Source organism: Triticum urartu, chromosome 2A (genome assembly GCF_056163025.1).
Source record: "Triticum urartu cultivar PI428250 chromosome 2A, HENAU_Tu73, whole genome shotgun sequence".
In the NCBI taxonomy this organism is placed as follows: Eukaryota; Viridiplantae; Streptophyta; class Magnoliopsida; order Poales; family Poaceae; genus Triticum; species Triticum urartu.
The window spans coordinates 436,486,339-436,509,188 of NC_141874.1; the positions used below are offsets into that span (position 1 = coordinate 436,486,339).

The following is a 22,850-nucleotide window of genomic DNA, read 5'->3' on the forward strand; positions in this document are numbered from 1 at the left end:
TTTTTATGCTTGGCGTTCTCTCAATAATCGCTCCATGCTCGATACTTCTTGTACTGGTTCCTTTGTGATGAAGACTATTGAATTCAAATGGGATTTATTTGAAAGAATTAAATGCAACTCTGAAGATTGGGAACTCAACGAAGGTAAGGAGTCAGGTATAGCACGTAAGTTTGATTGTGTTAAATCTTTTATGGATACCGATGCTTTTCGTGAATTTAGCACTAAATATGGACTTGACTCTGAGATAGTAGCTTCTTTTTGTGAATCCTTTGCTACTCATGTTGATCTCCCTAAGGAGAAGTGGGTTATATATAATCCTCCCATTGAAGTAAAAGTAGTTGAACCTATTAAAGTTGAAGAAAAGACTATCACTTATAATGTTGATCCTATTGTTCCTACCGCTTATATTAAGAAACCACCTTTCCCTACTAGAGTAAAGGATCATGCTAAAGCTTCAACTGTGGTTCGTAAGAGTAATACTAGAACACCTACACGCTCTGAGCAAATTAAAGTTGAATCTAGTATTGCTATGGTTAAAGATCTCTTGTCCGATAATATTGATGGGCATGTTATTTAGTTTTGTGATGAAGCTGCTAGAATTGCTAGACCCGATTCTAAAAATAAACATAAACCTGTTGTAGGCATGCCTATTATTTCTGTTGAAATAGGAGATCATTGCTATCATGGCTTATGTGATATGGGTGCTAGTGCGAGTGCAATACCTCATTCTTTATATGAAGAAATTATGCATGATATTGCACCTGCTGAGTTAGAAGGTATTGATGTTACAATTAAGCATGCCAGTAGAGATACTATTTCACCGATTGGGATTGTTAGAGGTGTTGAAGTCTTGTGTGGGAAAGTTAAATATCCTGCTGATTTTCTTGTTCTTGGTTCCCCACAAGATGACTTTTGTCCCATTATATTTGGTAGACCCTTCTTGAATATTGTTAATGCTAAGATAGACTGCAAAAGGATATTGTTTCTGTTGGTTTAGGGGATATGTCTGATACGTCCATTTTGCATCATGCTTTTATATCGATATTTATTGCATTATGGGCTGTTATTACACATTATGTCACAATACTTATGCCTATTCTCTCTTATTTTACAAGGTTTACACGAAGAGGGAGAATGTCGACAGCTGGAATTCTGGGCTAGAAAAAGGAGCAAATATTAGAGACTTATTCTGCACAACTCCAAAAGTCCTGAAACTTCACGGAAGTCGGTTTTAGAATATATAAAAAATATTGGGCGAAGGAAGCACCAGAGGGGGGCCACCCACCATCCACGAGGGTGGGGGGCGCGGCCTACCCCCCTAGGTACGCCCCCTGCCTCGTGGGCCCCCTGGCAGGCCTCTGGTGCCCATCTTTGTCTATATGAAGTCTTTCACCCTGGAAAAAAAATCATAAGCAAGCTCACGGGACGAAACTCCGCCGCCACGAGGCGGAACCTTGTCGGAACCAATCTAGGGCTCCGACGGAGCTATTCTGCCGGGGAAACATCCCTCCGGGAGGGGGAAATCATCACCATCGACCCTCTCATGGGGAGGGGTTCAATCTCCATCAACATCTTCACCAGCACCATCTCCTCTCAAACCCTAGTTCATCTCGTGTATCCAATCTTTGTCCCAAAACCTCAGATTGGTACCTGTGGGTTGCTAGTAGCTAGTGTTGATTACTCCTTGTAGTTGATGCTTGTTGGTTTATTTGGTGGAAGATCATATGTTCAGATCCTTTATGCATATTAATACCCCTCTGATTATGAACATGAATATGCTTTGTGAGTAGTTACCTTTATTCTTGAGGACATGGGAGAAGTCTTGCTATAAGTAGTCATGTGAATTTGGTATTCTTTCGATATTTTGATGAGATGTAGGTTGTCTCTCCTGTAGTGGTGTCATGTGAACATTGACTACATGACACTTCACCATTGTTTGGGCATAGGGGAAGGCATTGGGAAGTAATAAGTAGATGATGGGTTGCTAGAGTGACAGAAGTTTAAACCCTAGTTTATGCGTTGCTTCGTAAGGGGCTGATTTGGATCCATATGTTTCATGCTATGGTTAGGTTTACCTTAATACTTCTTTTGTAGTTGTGGATGCTTGCAAGAGGGGTTAATCATAAGTGGGATGCTTGTCCAATGAAGGGCAGTTCCCAAGCACCGGTCCACCCACATATCAAATTATCAAAGTACTGAACGTGAATCATATGAGCATGATGAAAACTAGCTTGACGATATTCCCATGTGTCCCCGAGAGCGCTTTCCTTTATATAAGAGTTTGTCCAGGCTTGTCCTTTGCTACAAAAAGGATTGGGCCATCTTGTTGCACCTTATTTACTTTTATTACTTGTTACCCGTTACAAATTATCTTATCACAAAACTATCTGTTACCAACAATTTCAGTGCTTGCAGAGAATACCTTACTGAAAACTGCTTATCATTTCCTTCCGCTCCTCGTTGGGTTCGACACTCTTACTTATCGAAAGGACTATGATACATCCCCTATACTTGTGGGTCATCAAGACTCTTTTCTGGCCCCGTTGCCGGGGAGTGAAGCGCCTTTGCTAGGTGGAATTTGGTAAGAAAAAAATATGTAGTGTGCTGAAATTTACTGTCACTTGTTACTATGGAACATAATCCTTTGAGGGGCTTGTTCGGGGTATCTTCACCCCGAACAGTAGAGCAAAGAGTTGATCCTCAACCTAATGAACCTACTGAAAATGTTTACTTTGAAATTCCTTCGGGTATGATAGAGAAACTGTTGGCTAATCCTTTTACAGGAGATGGAACATTGCATCCCGATTTGCACCTAATCTATGTGGATGAAGTTTGTGGATTATTTAAGCTTGCAGGTATACCCGAGGATGCTATCAAGAAGAAGGTCTTCCCTTTATCTTTGAAGGGTAAGGCATTGACATGGTTTAGGCCATGTGATGATATGGTATCATGGAACTACAACCGATTGAAACTGGAATTTCATCAGAAGTTTTGTCCTATGCATGTTGTTCATTGTGATCGTAATTATACATATAATTTTTGGCCTCGCGAAGGAGAAAGCATCGCTCAAGCTTGGGGGAGGCTTAAGTCAATGTTATATTCATACCCCAATCATGAGCTCTCAAGAGAAATTATTATTCAAATTTTTTATGCTTGGCTCTCTCTCAATAATCGCTCCATGCTCGATACTTCTTGTACTGGTTCTTTTATGATGAAGACTATTGAATTCAAATGGGATTTATTGGAAAGAATTAAATGCAACTCTAAAGATTGGGAACTCGACGAAGGTAAGGAGTCAGGTATAACACCTAAGTTTGATTGTGTTAAATCTTTTATGGATACAAATGCTTTCCGTGAATTTAGCACAAAATATGGACTTGACTATGAGATAGTAGCTTCTTTTTGTGAATCCTTTGCTACTCATGTTGATCTCCCTAAGGAGAAGTGGTTTAAATATAATCCTCCCATTGAAGTAAAAGTAGTTGAACCTATTAAAGTTGAAGAAAAGACTATCACTTATAATGTTGATCCTATTGTTCCTACCGCTTATATTAAGAAACCACCTTTCCCTACTAGAGTAAAGGATCATGCTAAAGCTTCAACTGTGGTTCGTAAGAGTAATACTAGAACACCTACACGCTCTGAGCAAATTAAAGTTGAACCTAGTATTGCTATGGTTAAAGATCTCTTGGCCGATAATATTGATGGGCATGTTATTTACTTTTGTGATGAAGCTGCTAGAATTGCTAGACCCGATACTAAAAATAAACATAGACCTGTTGTAGGCATGCCTATTATTTCCGTTAAAATAGGAGATCATTGCTATCATGGCTTATGTGATATGGGTGCTAGTGCAAGTCCAATACCTCATTCCTTATACAAAGAAATTATGCATGATATTGCACCTGCTGAGATAGAAGAGATAGATGTTACAATTAAGCTTGCCAATAGAGATACTATTTCACCTGTTGGGATTGTTAGAGATGTTGAAGTCTTGTGTGGGGAAGTTAAATATCCTACTGATTTTCTTGTTCTTGGTTCCCCACAAGATGCCTTTTGTCCCATTATATTTTGTAGATCCTTCTTGAATACTGTTAATGCTAAGATAGACTGCAAAAAGGATATTGTTTATGCTGGTTTAGGATATATGTCTCATGAATTTAACTTTGCTAAATTTCGTAGACAACCCCATGATAGAGAATTTCCTAGTAGAGATGAAATTATTGGTCTTGCTTCTATTGCCATGCCTCCTAATGATCCTTTAGGACAATATTTGATAGACCATGAAAATGATATGTTTATGAATGAAAGAAGGGAAATAGATGAAGTATTCTTTAAACATGGACCTATTTTGAAACACAATTTGCCCGTTGAAATCTTAGGGGATCCTCCTCCACCCAAGGGTTATCCAGTGTTTGAGCTTAAACCATTACCTGATACTCTTAAATATGCTTATCTTGATGAAAAGAAGATATATCCTGTTATTAATAGTGCTAACCTTTCAGAGCAGGAAGAAGAGAAATTATTGAAAACTCTTAAGAAGCACTATGCTGCTATTGGATATACTCTTGATGATCTTAAGGGCATTAGTCCTACTCTATGCCAGCACAAAATAAAATTGGAAAAGGATGCTAAACCGGTTGTTGATCACCAACGACGGCTAAATCCTAAAATGAAAGAAGTGGTAAGAAAAGAAATACTAAAGCTTCTGGAGGCAGGTGTAATTTATCCCATTGCTGATAGTCAGTGGGTAAGTCTTGTCCATTGTGTCCCTAAGAAGGGAGGTATTACTGTTGTTCCTAATGATAAAGATGAATTGGTCCCACAAAGAATTGTTACAGGTTATAGAATGATAATTGATTTCCACAAACTAAATAAAGCTACTAAAAATGATCATTACCCTTTACCTTTTATTGATAAAATGCTAGAAAGATTATCCAAACATACACATTTTTGCTTTCTAGATGGTTATTCCGATTTCTCTAAAATACCTGTGTCAAAAGAGGATCAAGAAAAGACCACTTTTACTTGCCCTTTCGGTACCTTTGCTTATAGATGTATGCCTTTTGGTTTATGTAATGCACCTGCTACCTTTCAAAGATGTATGACCGCTATATTATCTGACTTTTGTGAAAAGATTGTTGAGGTTTTCATGGATGATTTTTCCATATATGGAACTTCTTTTGATAATTGCTTAAGCAACCTTGATCGAGTTTTACAGAGATGTGAAGAAACAAATCTTGTCTTGAATTGGGAGAAGTGCCACTTTATGGTTAATGAAGGCATTGTTTTGGGGCATAATTTTTTTGAAAGAGGTATTGAAGTTGATAAAGCCAAAGTTGATGCTATTGAAAAGATGCCATGTCCTAAGGACATTAAAGGTATAAGAATTTTCCTTGGTCATGCCATGTCCTAAGGACATTAAAATTTTCCTTGGTAATAAAGAAAGAGAGGTTTTCACATATAAGTATACTATCTTGGACATCTTTTATGATTGTGAGCACTCATTAAAATATGACATGCTAAAAACTTGATGTTGGACAAGGAAGACAATGTAATGGGTTATGCTTTCTTACATCCGAAATAAATTATATTGTCATGGATCATCCAACATGTTGAGCTTGCCTTTCCCTCTCATGCTAGCCAAATTCCTTGCACCAAGTAGAGATACTACTTGTGCTTCCAAATATCCTTAAAACCAGTTTTGCCATGAGAGTCCACCATATCTACCTATGGATTGAGTAAGATCCTTCAAGTAAGTTGTCATTGTTGCAAGCAATAATAATTGCTCTCTAAATATGTATGATTTATTAGTGTGGAGAAAATAAGCTTTATACGATCTTGTGATGTGGAAGAAATAAAAGCGACGGACTGCATAATAAAGGTCCATATCACAAGTGGCAATATAAAGTGATGTTCTTTCGCATTAAGATATTGTGCATCCAACCATAAAAGCACATGACAACCTCTGCTTCCCTCTGCGAAGGGCCTATCTTTTACTTTTGTCCTATACCTTATACAAGAGTCATGGTGATCTTCACCTTTCCTTTTTACATTTTATCCTTTGGCAAGCACTGTGTATTGGAAAGATCCTGATATATATATAGCTAATTGGATGTGAGTTTTCATGAACTATTATTGTTTACATTACCCTTGAGGTAAAAGGTTGGGAGGCAAAACTATAAGCCCCTATCTTTCTCTGTGTTGATTAAAACTTCATACCCATAAGTATTGCGTGAGTGTTAGCAATTGTGAAAGACTAAATGATAGTTGAGTATGTGGACTTGCTGAAAAGCTCTTATATTGACTCTTCCCGATGTTATGATAAATTGCAATTGCTTCAATGACTGAGATTGTAGTTTGTTAGTTTTCAATGAAGTTATGATAAATGTGTGTGTGTGTGTGTGTTGCTGTTATAAGAATGATCATGATGCCCTCACATCCGTATTTCATTTTATTGACACCTCTATCTCTAAACATGTGGACATATTTTTCGATATCGGCTTCCGCTTGAGGGCAAGCGAGGTCTAAGCTTGGGGGAGTTGATACGCCCATTTTGCATCATGCTTTTGTATCGATATTTATTGCATTATGGGCTGTTATTACACATTATGTCACAATACTTATGCCTATTCTCTCTTATTTCACAAGGTTTACACGAAGAGGGAGAATGCCGACAGCTGGAATTCTGGGCTGGAAAAGGAGCAAATATTAGAGACCTATTCTGCACAACCCCAAAAGTCCTAACTTCACGGAAGTCAGTTTTAGAATATATAAAAAATATTGGGCGAAGGAAGCACCAGAGGGGGGCCACCCACCATCCACGAGGGTGGGGGCGTGCCGTACCCCTGGGCGCGCCCCCCTGCCTCGTGGGCCCCATGGCAGGCCTCCGATGCCGATCTTTGGCATTATGAAGTCTTTCGCCCTGGAAAAAATCATAAGCAAGCTCACGGGACGAAACTCTGCCGCCACGAGCCGGAACCTTGGCGGAACCAATCTAGGGCTCCGGCGGAGCTGTTCTGCTGGGGAAACATCCCTCCGGGAGGGGGAAATCATCACCATCGTCATCACCATCAATCCTCTCATTGGGAGGGGTTCAATCTCCATCAACATATTCACCAACACCATCTCCTCTCAAACCCTAGTTCATCTCTTGTATCCAATCTTTGTTCCAAAACCTCAGATTGGTACCTGTGGGTTGCTAGTAGTGTTGATTACTCCTTGTAGTTGATGCTAGTTGGTTTATTTGGTGGAAGATCATATGTTCGGGTCCTTTATGCATATTAATACCCCTCTGATTATGAACATGAATATGCTTTGTGAGTAGTTACCTTTGTTCCTGAGGACATGGGAGAAGTCTTGCTATAACTAGTCCTGCGAATTTGGTATTCGTTCGATATTTTGATGAGATGTATGTTGTCTATCCTCTAGTGGTGTCATGTGAACGTCGACTACATGAAACTTCACCATTGTTTGGGCCTAGGGGAAGGTATTGGGAAGTAATAAGTAGATGATGGGTTGCTAGAGTGACAGAAACTTAAACCCTAGTTTATGTGTTGCTTCGTAAGGGGCTGATTTGGATCCATATGTTTCATGCTATGGTTAGGTTTACCTTAATACTTCTTTTGTAGTTGCGGATGCTTGCAAGAGGGGTTAATCATAAGTAGGATGCTTGTCCAAGGAAGGGCAGTACCCAAGCACCGACCCACCCACATATCAAATTATCAAAGTACTGAACGTGAATCATATGAGCGTGATGAAAACTAGCTTGACGATATTCCCATGTGTCCCCGAGAGCGCTTTCCTTTATATAAGAGTTTGTCCAGGCTTTTCCTTTGCGACAAAAAGGATTGGGCCATCTTGCTGCACCTTATTTACTTTTATTACTTGTTACCCATTACAAATTACCTTATCACAAAACTATGTGTTACCGATAATTTCAGTGCTTGTAGAGAATACCTTACTAAAAATTTCTTATCATTTCCTTCTGCTCCTCGTTGGGTTTGACACACTTACTTATCGAAAGGACTACGATAGATCCCCTATACTTGTGGGTCATCAATGTCTCATGATTTTAATATTGCTAAATTTCGCAGACAACCCCATGATAAAGAATTGCCCAGTAGAGATGAAATTATTGGTCTTTGCTTCTATTGCCGTGCTTCCTAATGATCCTTTAGAACAATATTTGCTAGACCATGAAAATGATATGTTTATGAATGGAAGAAGGGAAGTAGATGAAGTATTCTTTAAATAGGGACCTATTTTTAAACACAACTTGCCTGTCGAAATTCTAGGGGATCCCCCTCCACCCAAGGGTGATCCCGTGTTTGAGTTTAACCATTGCCTGATACTCTTAAATATGCTTATATTGATGAAAAGAAGATATATACTATTATTATTAGTGCTAATCTTTCAGAGCAGGAAGAAGAGAAATTATTGACAACTCTAAAGAAGCACCATGTTGCTATTGGATATACTCTTGATGATCTTAAGGGCACTAGTCCCACTCTATGCCAGCACAACATAGAATTGGAAAAAGATGCTAAAACGGTTGTTGATCACCAATGACGGTTAAATCCTAAGATGAAAGAAGTGGTAAGTAAAGAAATACTAAAGCTTCTGGAGGCAAGTATAATTTATCCCGTTGCTGATAGTCAGTGGGTAAGTAATGTCCATTGTGTCGCTAAGAAGGGAGGTATTACTGTTGTTCCTAATGATAAATATGAATTGATCCCACAAAGAATTGTTACAGGTTATAGAATGGTAATTGATTTCCACAAATTAAATAAAGCTACTAAAAAGGATCATTACCCTCTACCTTTCATTGATCAAATGCTAGAAAGATTATCCAAACATACACATTTTTGCTTTCTAGATGGTTATTCTGGTTTCTCTAAAATACCTCTGTCAAAAGAGGATCAGGAAAAGACCACTTTTACTTGCCCTTTTGGTACCTTTGCTTATAGATGTATGCCTTTTGGTTTATGTAATGCACTTGCTACCTTTCAAATAAGCATGACTGCTATATTCTCTGACTTTTGTGAAAAGATTGTTGAGGTATTCATGGATGATTTTTCTGTATATGAAACTTCTTTTGATGATTCCTTAAGCAACCTTGATCGAGTTTTGCAGAGATGTGAAGAAACTAATCTTGTCTTGAATTGGGAGAAGTGCCACTTTATGGTTAATGAAGGTATTGTCTTGGGGCATAAAATTTCTGAAAGAGGTATTGAAGTTGATAAAGCTAAAGTTGATGCTATTGAAAAGATGTCGTGTCCTAAGGACATTAAAGGTATAAGAAGTTTCCTTGGTTATGCTGGTTTTTATAAGAGGTTCATTAAAGACTTCTCAAAAAATTTCCAGGCCTCTGACTAATCTCTTACAGAAAGATGTTCCTTTTGTCTTTGATGATGATTGTGTAGAAGCATTTGAAGTACTTATGAAAGCTTTGATTTCTGCACCCATTGTTTAGCCACCTGATTGGAATTTACCCTTTGAAATTATGTGTGATGCTAGTGATTATGCTGTAGGTGCTGTTTTAGGACAAAGAGTTGATAAGAAATTAAATGTTATCCAATATGCTAGTAAAACTCTAGACAGTGCCTAAAGAAATTATGCTACTACTGAAAAAGAATTCTTAGCAGTTGTATTTGCTTGTGATAAGTTCAGACCTTATATTGTTGATTCTAAAGTAACTGTTCACACCGATCATGCTGCTATTAAATATCTTATGGAAAAGAAAGATGCTAAACCTAGACTTATTAGATGGGTTCTCCTACTACAAGAATTTGATTTGCATATTATTGATAGAAAGGGAGCTGAGAACCCCGTTGCAGACAACTCGTCTAGGTTAGAGAATGTTCTTGATGACCCACTACCTATAGATGATAGCTTTCTCGATGAACAATTAGCTGTCATAAATGCTTCTCGTACTTCTCCTTGGTATGCTGATTATGCTAATTACAATGTTGCTAAATTTATACCACCTAGTTTCACATACCAGCAAAAAAAGTTTTTCTATGATTTAAGACATTACTTATGGGATGACCCACAACTTTATAAAGAAGGAGTAGATGGTGTTATTAGACGTTGTGTACCTGAGCATGAACAGGAACAGATCCTACGCAAGTGTCACTCCGAGGCTTATGGAGGACACCACACTGGAGATAGAACTGCACATAAGGTATTCCAATCCGGTTTTTATTGGCTTACTGTCACACCCTAGCTAGTTCATGCATAGAGTGCTTGCATCATGTTTAACTTTATCAGAAACTTGGAAATGGGGATGACAGAACCCCCATCACCCCCTGAAACCAACTAGGGTTTACTAAAAATATTTTCAATGAACCTGAAATGCCCTTCTAAAATGTTCATCATCTTTGTCTTGGTCTTAAACCTCTGACAAAAATGGTGCTCAAATTTCTAGGTCATCCTAAGGTCACTGGCTTAAATCATTAGTTATTTGAATTTGGGCATTTAAATGCTAGTAAATATTTTAAATGTTCAAATAATCCTAAACTGAAATGTCCATGTTGGACTTATTCCAAACAGTGGCCATGAGTAGTTTGGTGATTTTTGAAGGAGTCTAGCTATTTTTAGAAATGCCACAAACTTGCAGAAATAAAACAAAACAAAAAATAAAATAAAAAGGCTTACCTGGCCAACCTACCTGGTAGGCCCACCAGGCGGCCCAGCAATGTGCTGGCCCGTGCCAACCAGCTGCTTCTTCCCCGCCAAGCAGGCAGGCAGGAGGTGGCGCCGGCCGCGAGAGCTCGCCACGGCGCCAGCTGCTTGCCGCTTCAGCGGCTAGACGCCTCGACGGCCTCCACGTTGCCGCCCCGACACCTCACTCCCCCCTGCTCCTCTCTCTCGCTCTCCCCCACCATGGCCGATGTTGTCACGCTCGCGTCGACGTGAAAACCGCAGCCACTGTCGCCTCCTTGCTGTCTCGCCGTGTCCAGAAGCTCCGCCGCCCTCCTCTCCATCGAGAAGACCGAGCCCCGAGCGCTCTTTCTCCCCGGAGCCACCGCAACGACCTCGCCCGACCTCGTCATCGCCGGAGATCCCTTTCGCCATCACGCCTGCACCATCTCGTCCCCAACCTCGCCGTCTAGCTTGACGTGACCACCATGAGCTCCTGACTCTCCCTCCCCTCTCTATTCGCTCTACCGTGCACCACAGCGACCGCACCAAGCTCACCCGCACCCGCCGCCGCCTCTGCACGTCGCCGTCGTGGCCTAGCCACGCTGGCTCAAAATTGAGCATGCCACCGCACTCACCGCATTCCCAGGAGGCCGCAGCACCACTCCACGCATCTCGCCGTGCCACCTAGCAATGAGCCCGAGCTCGCCGGAGCTCCGGCAGCCGCCAAGCTCATCGCCGACGTCGTTTCCGGCGACCCCGAGCTCCACCACCACCACCAATCAACGCGCCTCACTCCCAGCTACGCGTAGGAGCACTCTACCGCCGATTTGGTCGCCGGAGTGTGCAACCCGCACTGCCCGCTGCGTCTGGCCTCGCCGGTGGCTAAACGCTGGTGGTTAGCCCCGATTTGACCAGGGGGTGACCTCCCCTGGGTCAATGACTGGTGGGGCCCCGCCCTGCTAATTAACCTAGGTTAGTAGTTAAACTAATCCTAATTAGTTAGTTAACTAACAGAGACACTGACCAGTGGGTCCCACTGGTCAGGTTTGACCTGGACGCCCCAGTTGACTTGCTGACACAGTGCTGACGCAATGCTGATGCAGTAACTCTTTTCCGGATTTATTCTTATTCAGGAAATTCCAAAAAATAGTGCTAACTTCAAAAAATCATAGAAATTAATCTGTAACTCCAAATGCAAAGAGTTATATATGAAAAATGATCAGAAAAATCCAATCTATCCACCTGTACTGGTTTCATGCATGTTTAAAAAAGTTAACTTGATGTTTAGTGAAAAACATGATAAAGCACTATTTAAAATCACAAATGAGTGTGAACTTTGAATCTTTGGTTCAAAATGGCTCAAACCCATCTGGTTGTAGATGCATTAGTCCAACACACTCATTTTGCCATGTCACATGCATGCATCATATTGTTGCATATTGTTTGATATCGATTGTGTTATCGGTGCTCTCTACGGTAGGTTCTGTCCCGGAGGATTGCCGTGAGTACCCAAGCGAAGGACAATACGAGTCTGCCGATCTGCCAGGCAAGCAACCCCATTGCTCATATCGATATAATCCCATGTTCTCGCTCTTGCTCTCATTTACTGCATCTAAGACAACAACGTTTCAAACTATTGTGTGCTGCGCTAGTTGAACCCATTTTCTCTGCATGACCTGTCATTGCCACAGTAACTAGATGAAACCCACTAGCATGTGTAGGAGTTGATTGAGCCATGTCTTTTTTTCCTACCTTGATATGCCTGCTATGCTTAGAGTCGTGTCAGGTCTGGTTCATCTGGGTGATGGGCTAGAGTGAAATGATTATGTCGGTAATGTGAGTGATGTGTTGAACACGATTTGGTAAAGGTATCGATGAGAGGCCATGTAGGAGTACATGGCGGGTTGTTTCATTGGAACCGTCCTTAAGCACTGAGATCTGTATGTGTGATTTAAGATTCAGCTACTACCATGCATTGGGCCCTGAAATATGACCCGCTCGACTTATTAACCGCCCCTGTCTTCTGTCCAGTAGTTGCAACTAGTTTCTGGTGTTTGTAGGATATGTGTTGGAGGCCGTGCGTAGCGCTGACCCTAGGGGTGGGCTATGATGCGGTAGATACACCGTGGCCGGGTATGCCGGGCGCCCGTTTGGTGTCTCGAAACCCTGTACACATCGTTTGGGGCTGTGAGCGAAACCCCGGCCGGATCCCCTCGCGGATGGAACCCGAATAGGTGTTAAACCTGGACTAGAGACTTGTGTGGTTAGTTAGGTCATGGTCTACACCCACGTCGGCTTTCGCTTGAAGTGTGCCGAGCACATGTCGTGTGCAGACGCTAAGTGGTGGAAACATGTATGAAGAAGTACACCCCTGCAGGGTTAACATCATCTATTCGAATAGCCGCGTCCGCGGTAAAGGACTACTTGGTTGCCTATACAGTTCATAGACAAGTAAATGGATACTCCTAAAAGCCTCAAGACAAGTGTGAGTGCCGTGGATGGCCCTTCCATAGGATGACGGAGGAGGATCCGCGGTAGTGTATTGTTGTGGTGAGTAGTGGACTCGTGTGCGCAAAACATTTACAAGTTGGTGTCTCGTAGGATAGTTTAGCCAAGAGTCAAAGCTGGCTTGCTGCAATAAACTCCACTACCCTTTGTTGATAATGTGCATGTATGTAGGATCTGATGTAAGTCTTGCTGAGTACCTTTGTACTCATGTTTGCTTAATTACTGTTGCAGAAGAGAACACCGCCCCCTCCGATGGGTTCTATGTAGATCTCGACGTTGACAAGTGACTTGCCACCCAGGTGGTGATCCTGAGCCGTGAAGGGCCTTGTAGATAGACAGGCTTCGTCAAGCCTTCTTGCTTTCTAGTTGTCTGTACTCAGACAAGTTTGCTTCCGCATGTGCTTGTATGTTTGTATGACTTAAGTGTTGGTTCGTGTGACCCCTACCTGTATGAACATATTATGTATGGCTCTCTGGAGCCTTCTAAATAAAGTACTTGAGTTGTAGAGTTTTGTTGTGATGCCATGTTGTATTTGCACATATCGAGCATATTGTGTGTATGATTTGAAATGCTTGGTATGTGTGGGATCCGACAACCTAGTTGTCTATCCTTGGTAGCCTCTCTTATGGGGAAATGTAGTCTAGTGCTTCCACTGAGCCATGGTCGTCTGCTACAGCCCGGTTTACCGGAGTCCTGCTAGCCCAGTTACTACTGCTCCGGAACACTTAGACTGGCCGGCATGTGATCCACTTCGTTCCTGTGTCTGTCCCTTCGGGGAAATGTCACGCGGTGACTTCCGGAGTCCTGCTAGCCTGCTACAGCCTCGGTTCCCAGAGTCTTGTTAGCCCAGTTGCTATAGCCCGGACTCACACGCTAATGACCGACACGTTCGATGCTGGTTCATGTATGCCTGTCCCTGTAAGATAGTGCCACTTTGGGTTCACGACTAGTCATGTCGGCCCGGGTTCTCTGTCATATGGATGCTAGCGACACTATCATATACGTGAGCCAAAAGGCGCAAACGGTCCCGGGCTAGGTAAGGCGACATCCGTGGGAATACCATGTGTGAGGCCGCAAAGTGATATGATGTGTTACATGCTAGATTAGTGTGGCTTAGAATCGGGGTCCTGATACCCACTCTTTTCAAAGATGCCCATAAGTTTGTCTTGTCTTGTGATGAATGTCAAAGAATTGGTAATATTAGTAGACGTCAAGAAATGCCTATGAATTATTCACTTGTTATTGAACCATTTGATGTTTGGGGCTTTGATTATATGGGACTGTTTCCTTCCTCTAATGGGTATACACATATTTTAGTTTCTATTGATTACGTTACTAAGTGGGTAGAAGCTATTCCAACTAGTAGTGCTGATCATAACACCTCTATTAAGATGCTTAAAGAAGTTATTTTTCCAAGGTTTGGAGTCCCTAGATACTTAATGACTGAAGGTGGTTCACATTTTATTCATGGTGCTTTTTGTAAAATGCTTGCTAAGTATGATGTTAATCATAGAATTGCATCTCCATATCATCCACAGTCCAGTGGTCAAGTAGAACTAAGTAATAGAGAGCTTAAATTAATTCTGCAAAAGACTGTTAATAGATCTAGAAAGAATTGGTCCAAGAAACTTGATGATGCATTATGGGCCTATAGAACTGCATACAAAAATCCTGCGGGTATGTCTCCATATAAAATGGTTTATGGAAAAGCATGTCACTTACCTCTCGAACTAGAACATAAGGCATATTGGGCCATTAAAGAGCTCAACTATGACTTCAAACTTGCTGGTGAGAAGAGACTATTTGACATTAGCTCACTTGATGAGTGGAGAACCCAGGCCTATGAGAATGCCAAACTATTTAAAGAAAAGGTTAAAAGATGGCATGACAAAAGGATACAAAAGCGTGAGTTTAATGTAGGTGATTATGTATTGTTATACAACTCTCGTTTAAGATTTTTTGCAGGAAAACTCCTCTCTAGATGGGAAGGTCCTTACGTTATCGAGGAGGTCTATCGTTCCGGTGCCATAAAAATCAACAACTTCGAAGGCACAAATTTGAGGGTGGTGAACAGTCAAAGAATCAAACATTATATCTCAGGTAATCCTAGAAATGTTGAAACTAATGTTATTGAAACCGTAACCCCGGAGGAGTATATAAGGGACACCTTACAGAATGTTTCAGCCTTCGAAAAGGAAGAGGTATGTGGTACGGTAAGTAGACCGGCTCCAAAACAATTCTAATAGCATTTTTTCTCCGTTTTGGAATATTTAAGAAAATAGGAAAATAAGAAGCAGTCCGGAAAGGACACGAGGCGTCCACGAGGGTGGAGGCGCACCCTACCCCCTTGGGCGCGCCCCCCTGCCTCATGGGCATCTCGTGTGCCCTCCAGGCTCTGTTTTCTTGCACGATACTTCTTTTGGTCAGTAAAAATTAATTATATAATCTCCCAAAGGTTTTGACCACCGTACCATGCAATCATCCTATGTTTTTGTTTCGAGCTGTTTTCTGCCAGAGGCCAGGCATCATGTCATCCCCCTCCTCCAACAATGAGGGCAATGATGCTTGGCTAATGAAGATAGAGCTGAAGAGAGAAGGACCAAGGGAGATCAACAGGGATGATAGGATCAAGAAGGCCACGGAGGATCAAGCTCCGGCAGTAGAAGAAGAAGACATCCTTCAACCTCATTACAATCTTCTTACCCCTACTGAAATTGGAGCTTTCAAGATGATTGAAATAGTTCGGGTGCAGAACAAGTATCTAACTCGTGAAAATATTCTGTTGCAAGAGCATATCACCACACTCAAGGGCATTATTCATAAGTTGGAGCACCTCCTACGCTCGATGTTGGACGACAAGCCTACATCATCAACAACTGCATCATCACTACCACCAAAAGAGACATAAATACACGGGTATGGGCACTCCCCTTGGCAACTGCCAAGCTTGGGGAGTGCCCCGGTATCGTATCACCATCACACTTTTATCTTTACCGTTTTTCTAGTTCGATCCTTTTGGTAATATCTTGATCTAGTAGAACAAAGTTTTAGTATGATTTAGTTTTGACTTTTGCTTTATGATCCTTCTATGTAATCGAGTCCGTGAGCTATATATAATAAAGATTAGTTTTGAGTCAAGGGCTTGGTTATCTTGCTATGATCTTGAGGGAATAAAAGTAAGAATAAAAGGAAATAAAGAGATCATATTGATCTTATGGATAGTAATGACTTCACATATAAAGAGTATGATGAATAAAAGTTGTTGAGAGTTGACAAACATAGTTTTGGTCATCGTTGCAATTAATAGGAAGTAATAAAGAAAGATAGGTTTTCACATATAAATATACTATCTTGGACATCTTTTATGATTGTGAGCACTTATTAAAATATGACATGCTAAAAAGTTGACGTTGGACAAGGAAGACAACGTAATGGGTTATGTTTTCTTACATCCGAAATAAATTATATTGTCATGGATCATCCAACATGTTAAGCTTGCCTTTCCCCCTCATGCTAGCCGAATTCTTTGCACCAAGTAGAGATACTACTTGTGCTTCCAAATATCCTCAAACCAAGTTTTTTCCATGAGAGTCCACCATACCTACCTATGGATTGAGTAAGATCCTTCAAGTAAGTTGTCATTGTTGCAAGCAATACAAATTGATCTCTAAATATGTATGATTTTATTAGTGTGGTGAAATAAGCTTTATACAATCTTGTGATCATGATGCCCTCATGTTCGTATTTTATTTTATCGACACCTCTATCTCTAAACATGTGGACATATTTTTCGATATCGGCTTCCGCTTGAGGACAAGCGAGGTCTAAGCTTGGGGGAGTTGATACGTTCATTTTGCATCATGCTTTTACATCGATATTTATTGCATTATGGGATGTTATTACATATTATGTCACAATACTTATGCATATTCTCTCTTATTTTACAAGGTTCGCACGAAGAGGGAGAATGCCGGCAGCTGGAATTCTGGGCCGGAAAAGGAGCAAATATTAGAGACCTATTCTACACAACTCCAAAAGTCCTGAAACTCCACGGGAGTCATTTTTAGAATATATAAAAAATATTGGGCGAAGGAAGCACCAGAGGGGGGCCACCCACCATCCACGAGGGTGGGGGCGCGCCCCCCTGTCTCGTGAGCCCCCTGGCAGGCTTCCGGTGCCCATATTTGGCTACATGAAGTCTTTCACCCTGGAAAAAATCATAAGCAAGCTCTCGGGACGAAACTCCGCCGCCACGAGGCGGAACCTTGGCGGAACCAATCTAGGGCTCCGGCGGAGCTGTTCTGCCGGGGAAACATCCCTTCGGGAGGGGGAAATCATCACCATCGATCCTCTCATTGGGAGGGGGTCAATCTCCATCAACATCTTCACCAGCACCATCTCATCTCAAACCCTAGTTAATCTCTTGTATCCAATCTTTGTCCCAAAACCTCAGATTGGTACCTGTGGGTTGCTAGTAGTGTTGATTACTCCTTGTAGTTGATGCTAGTTGGTTTACTTGGTGGAAGATCATATGTTCAGATCCTATATGCATATTAATACCCCTCTGATTATGAACATGAATATGATTTGTGAGCAATTACGCTTGTTCCTGAGGACATGGGAGAAGTCTTGCTATAAGTGTTGGAAATATGCCCTAGAGGCAATAATAAAATGGTTATTGTTGTATTCCTTGTTCATGATAATTGTCTATTGTTCATGCTATAATTGTATTAACTGGAAACCGTAATACATGTGTGAATACATAGACCACAACATGTCCCTAGTAAGCCTCTAGTTGACTAGCTCGTTGATCAATAGATGGTTATGGTTTCCTGACCATGGACATTGGATGTCGTTGATAACGGGATCACATCATTAGGAGAATGATGTGATGGACAAGACCCAATCCTAAGCATAGCACAAGATCATATAGTTCGTCTGAAAGCTTTTCTAATGTCAAGTATCATTTCCTTAGACCATGAGATTGTGCAACTCCCGGATACCGTAGGAATGCTTTGGGTGTGCCAAACATCACAACATAACTGGGTGGCTATAAAGGCACACCATGGGTATCTCCAAAAGTGTCTGTTGAGTTGGCATGAATCGAGACTTGGATTTGTCACTCCGTGTGACGGAGAGGTATCTCTGGGCCCACTCGGTAATGCATCATCATAATGAGCTCAATGTGACTAATCAGTTAGCCATGGGATCATGTGTTACGGAACGAGTAAAGAGACTTGCTGGTAACGAGATTGAACGAGGTATGGGGATACCGATGATCGAATCTCGGGCAAATAACATACCGATAGACAAAGGGAATTGTATACGGGATTGATTGAATCCCCGGCATCGTAGTTCATCCGATGAGATCATCGTGGAACATGTGGGAGCCAATATGGGTATCTAGATCCCGCTATTGGTTATTGGCTGGAGAGATGTCTCGGTCATGTCTGCATGGTTCCCGGACCCGTAGGGTCTACACACTTCAAGTTCGGTGACGCTAGAGTTGTTATGGGAAATAGTATGTGGTTACCGAAGGTTGTTTGGAGTCCCGGATGAGACCCCGGACGTGACGAGGAGTTCCGGAATGGTCCGGAGGTGAAGATCGATATATCGGATGAAGTGTATTGGAGTCCGGAGTTGTTCCGGGGGTATCGGGTGACGACCAGCGTGTCCGAAAGGGGTTTCGGAGGCCCCGATAAGCGTTGGGGGGCCTTATTGGCCAAGGGGATGGGGCACATCAGCCCACTAAGGGGCTGAGCGCCCCTCCCACCCCATCTCACGTAACTTGGAGAGGTGGGAGCGCCTCCCCTAGGGCAGCCACCCCTCCCGGCTTGGGAGGCAAGTTTCCTAGGGGTGGGGGCGCCCAAACCCATCTAGGGTTTCCCTGTGGCTGCCGCCCCCCCCCCCTAGGGAACCCTAGGGCGCCTCCTCCACCCCCTCCCCCTATATATAGTGAGGGAGAGAGAGGGTAGCCGCACTCCTTCCCTTGCGCAGCCCCTCCCTCCTCCAACTCCTCCTTTGTAACGCCCTCGATGCAGCTATATCTCCTACGTGTCGAAGCATGACTTAGATGCATAACCGCATTGAAAGCAATGTCGCAAGTGAGGTAATCTTAGCAAACAACCCATGTAATACAATAAGGGAAAAGATACATAGTTGGCTTACAATCGCCACTTCACCCAAATACATGAATAAAGCATTACATCATCCAGATACAATCAAGGTCCGACTACGGAACCAAAATAAAAGAAGACTACCCCAAATGCTACACAAATCCCCGATCGACCCCAACTGGGCTCCACTATTGATCAACTAGAACGAAACAACACAAAGGACAAGATCTTCATCGAGCTCCTCCTTAAGCTTGGTTGCGTCACCTGCACGGTATCATCGGCACCTGCAAACTGGTTTTGGAAGTATCTGTGAGTCACGGGGACTCAGCAATCTCACACCCTCGCGATCAAGACTATTTAAGCTTATATGTAGGGTAAAAGGTATGAGGTGGAGCTGCAGCAAGCGACTAGCATATATGGTGGCTAACAAACGCGAATGAGAGCGAGACGAGAAGGCGAAAGCACGGTCGAATAACTATGATCAAGAAGTGATCCTAAAATAACCGATGTCAAACATAACTCCAACACCGTGTTCACTTCTCGGACTCTGCCGAGAAGAGACCATCACGGTAACACACGCGGTTGATGTATTTTAATTAAGGTCAACTTCAGGTTTTCTACAACCGGACATTAACAAATTCCCATCTGCCCATAACCGCGGGCACGACTTTAGAAAGTTCAAAACCCTGCAGGGGTGTCCCTACTTAGCCCATCACACGCTCTCACAGTCAACGAAGGATATTCCTTCTCCCAAGACAATCCGATCAGGCTCGGCATCCAGGTTACAAGACATCCTCGACAATGGTAAAACAAGTCCAGCAACACCGCCCGAACGTGCCGACAAATCCCGATAGGAGCTTCACATATCTCGTTCTCAGGGCACACTCAGATTGTCCAAACTTCTGGTAGGCCAGCCCAGAGTTGCCCCTGGTGGCCACCGGCGGCTGACAGGTTGGACCAACACTCAGAGGAGCACTGGCCAGGGGGGGTTAAAATAATGATGACCCTTGAGTCTGCAGAACCCAAGGGAAAGAAAAGGCTAGGTGGCAAATGGTAAAACCAAGGTTGGGCATTGCTGGAGGAGTTTTATTCAAGGCGAACTGTCAAGGGGTTCCCATTATAACCCAACCGCGTAAGGAACGCAAAATCCGGGAACATAACACCGATATGACGGAAACTAGGGCGGCAAGAGTGGAACAAAATAGCAGGCATAAGGCCGAGCCTTCCACCCTTTACCAAGTATATAGATGCATTAATTAAATAAGAGATATTGTGATATCCTAACAAAATATCCATGTTCCAACAAGGAACAAACTCCAATCTTCACCTGCAACTAACAACGCTATAAGAGGGGCTGAGCAAAGCGGTAACATAGCCAAACAACGGTTTGCTAGGACGAGGTGGGTTAGAGGCTTGGCTTAACAATATGGGAGGCATGATATAGCAAGTGGTAGGTATCGCAGCATAGGCATAGCAAAAGAGCGAGCATCTAGCAAGCAAAGATAGAAGTGATTTCGAGGGTATGGTCATCTTGCCTGAAATCCCGCAAGGAAGAAGAACGAGTCCATGAAGAAGACAAACGGACGTAGTCGAACGGTTCCTCACAAACGCGACGTTATCGGAACCAACCCGAAGAAGCAACACCGGAAAGAAGCACAACATAGTAAACAACCACCACATAGACATGACATGATGCACAACCAAATATGATGCATGTCCGGATTAATGTGGCATGGCATGGCAAAGTGCACAAGCAATCCTACAAATTAAGTGGAGCTCAATATGCAACGAGTTGCATATTGACGGAACACCACATCAATTATTTAGTTCACTCCCGGTTAGGTACTCAACAATATTAAAGGTTGGTTAACATGGCAAGAGGTGAAACATGAGTGAAAATACACAGCTAGGCATTTTAAATGAGGCCGGAAACAACAACAACAATTCCGGTATATCCTCATGTGCATTAGCAATTTAAAGCAAACAACAATTTTAAACATCTTAATGTTGTTAACATGATGCGGATGACATGTTCAAGTTTATGCAATTTTAAGAAAATGTTGACATGATAAGATATGAGGCATTTGTCATCGTGGAGGAAATGAAGGGGGTGCCATGGCAACAATTCCGAAAATGATGCCACGGCAACATAACGGTTCCGGTAGCTCATGGAGATATTGGTGCAAAGGAAGTGTGACGGGAGCGTGTCATGCAAGGATGGTGGGGTGCTCCCGGATAGCGGGTTCCCACATGTCGACGACGGTGTCAAGCAGGGGAAACAATTAACGTTCACGGGAGGATACAACATCCAAACATGCATCTCATACCACACAAGCATTTGTTCTCGGACGGTCGTCTCGGGGTTATACCTTCGAAGCGTGCATTATCGAAACGGATCGAGTTCGGCGGTAGGGGTACACGTGTCGAAGGGGAAGTAGTTGTTCACGGGGTCGTCGTGGGAAGTAGCGGTTCACGCGATGGTAGTTGAACTTGAAATTTGCGTTACACGAGTCTTCGGCGACGGTCGTCGTACATGGTTCGGAGTGGTACTTGCATCTTCGGACTTGTCGGTCTCGATTCTTGCGATGGTAGCGGTATATGTTTCGTTTTTGGTGAGGTACTTAACGAATCCAACGTCCTCGGGGCGATGGTAGTTGTACACGGTCCACGAGTCATCGATCGTTCGGGGTCCGACTTGCGGGTCTTGCCGACATGAGGGGTACTCGACGTTTCCGTGTGGTGTAGGGGTACATGTCGATGGTCGTCGTGGTACTTGGTGTTTCACACTTGCCGATCCCGTCAACTCGAAAGGGGTACTTGGTACAATCCGCATAGTCATGCACTTGTCGTCGAGGGACTTGACGGATCCGAGGCTTCCGGAGGTGACGGTAGTGGGACTTGTATCAACGTGGTGTAGTTGTACTTGCCGGTGGTGGTGCTTGGCGAAAACCGAGATTGTCTTGACGTTAACAGCCACAAGCGGGGGTGCACGAAGGATGCGTCTTGCGTTCCTCGTGGAGGTGGTCTTGACCATGGGGTTCCTGCGGTAGCCGGAGAGCTCATGGCCTGCAGCAGCAGCAAGGCACGGAACGGAGTCGCCGGGCATTGATGGTGGAGGAGAGATGGTCGTTGATGCACGACTGCTTGGTGGCGGGGCGCCACGTAGCTGCGGCTGCTCCCAGCCGAAGCTCGGGCCTCCGTGTTGTCGAGGCGCGGCACAGGAAGATGGACGGATGGATGGCGCGACGGAGGGCAGCAGCCGGCAACGGCTCCGGTGGCCGGCGTGGTTGAGGGAGGAGGCGAACGGGACGGAGGAAGGAGAGGCCGGCCGGGGACGAAGGCAAGGGCCCCGTTCCTCTATGTGTGCGCGGGAGGCTGGTCCGGGTGCCATGGCGAGACGGCGGCGCAGAGGCACGAGGCAAGCAGCTAGAGTGGTAGCAGAGGGAGGCGCGACGAGGTGCAGGTGGAAGAGGCGCTCGGTGGGTCAAGGCTGAGCTTGCGCGCGAGGGTAGAGAACTGGTGGCGGCGCCCCTGGTCGCCGGTGTCCAGCAGAGCCGCGGTGGCGGCGCGAGAGCACT

The 22,850-nt window shown here is 43.5% G+C and overlaps 1 protein-coding gene across 1 annotated transcript; it reads right to left on the reverse strand.

Annotated features, from left to right (window-relative positions):
* Nucleotides 1-4,982: 4,982 nt before the first annotated feature.
* Nucleotides 4,983-22,663, reverse strand: LOC147985377 (uncharacterized). Its single transcript, XM_087541536.1, has 2 exons — nucleotides 22,097-22,663; nucleotides 4,983-4,991 (listed from the first exon to the last, which is right to left on the reverse strand). The coding sequence occupies exons 1-2, from the start codon at nucleotides 22,661-22,663 to the stop codon at nucleotides 4,983-4,985; spliced, it is 576 nt and encodes a 191-aa protein (XP_087397662.1).
* Nucleotides 22,664-22,850: the final 187 nt, after the last annotated feature.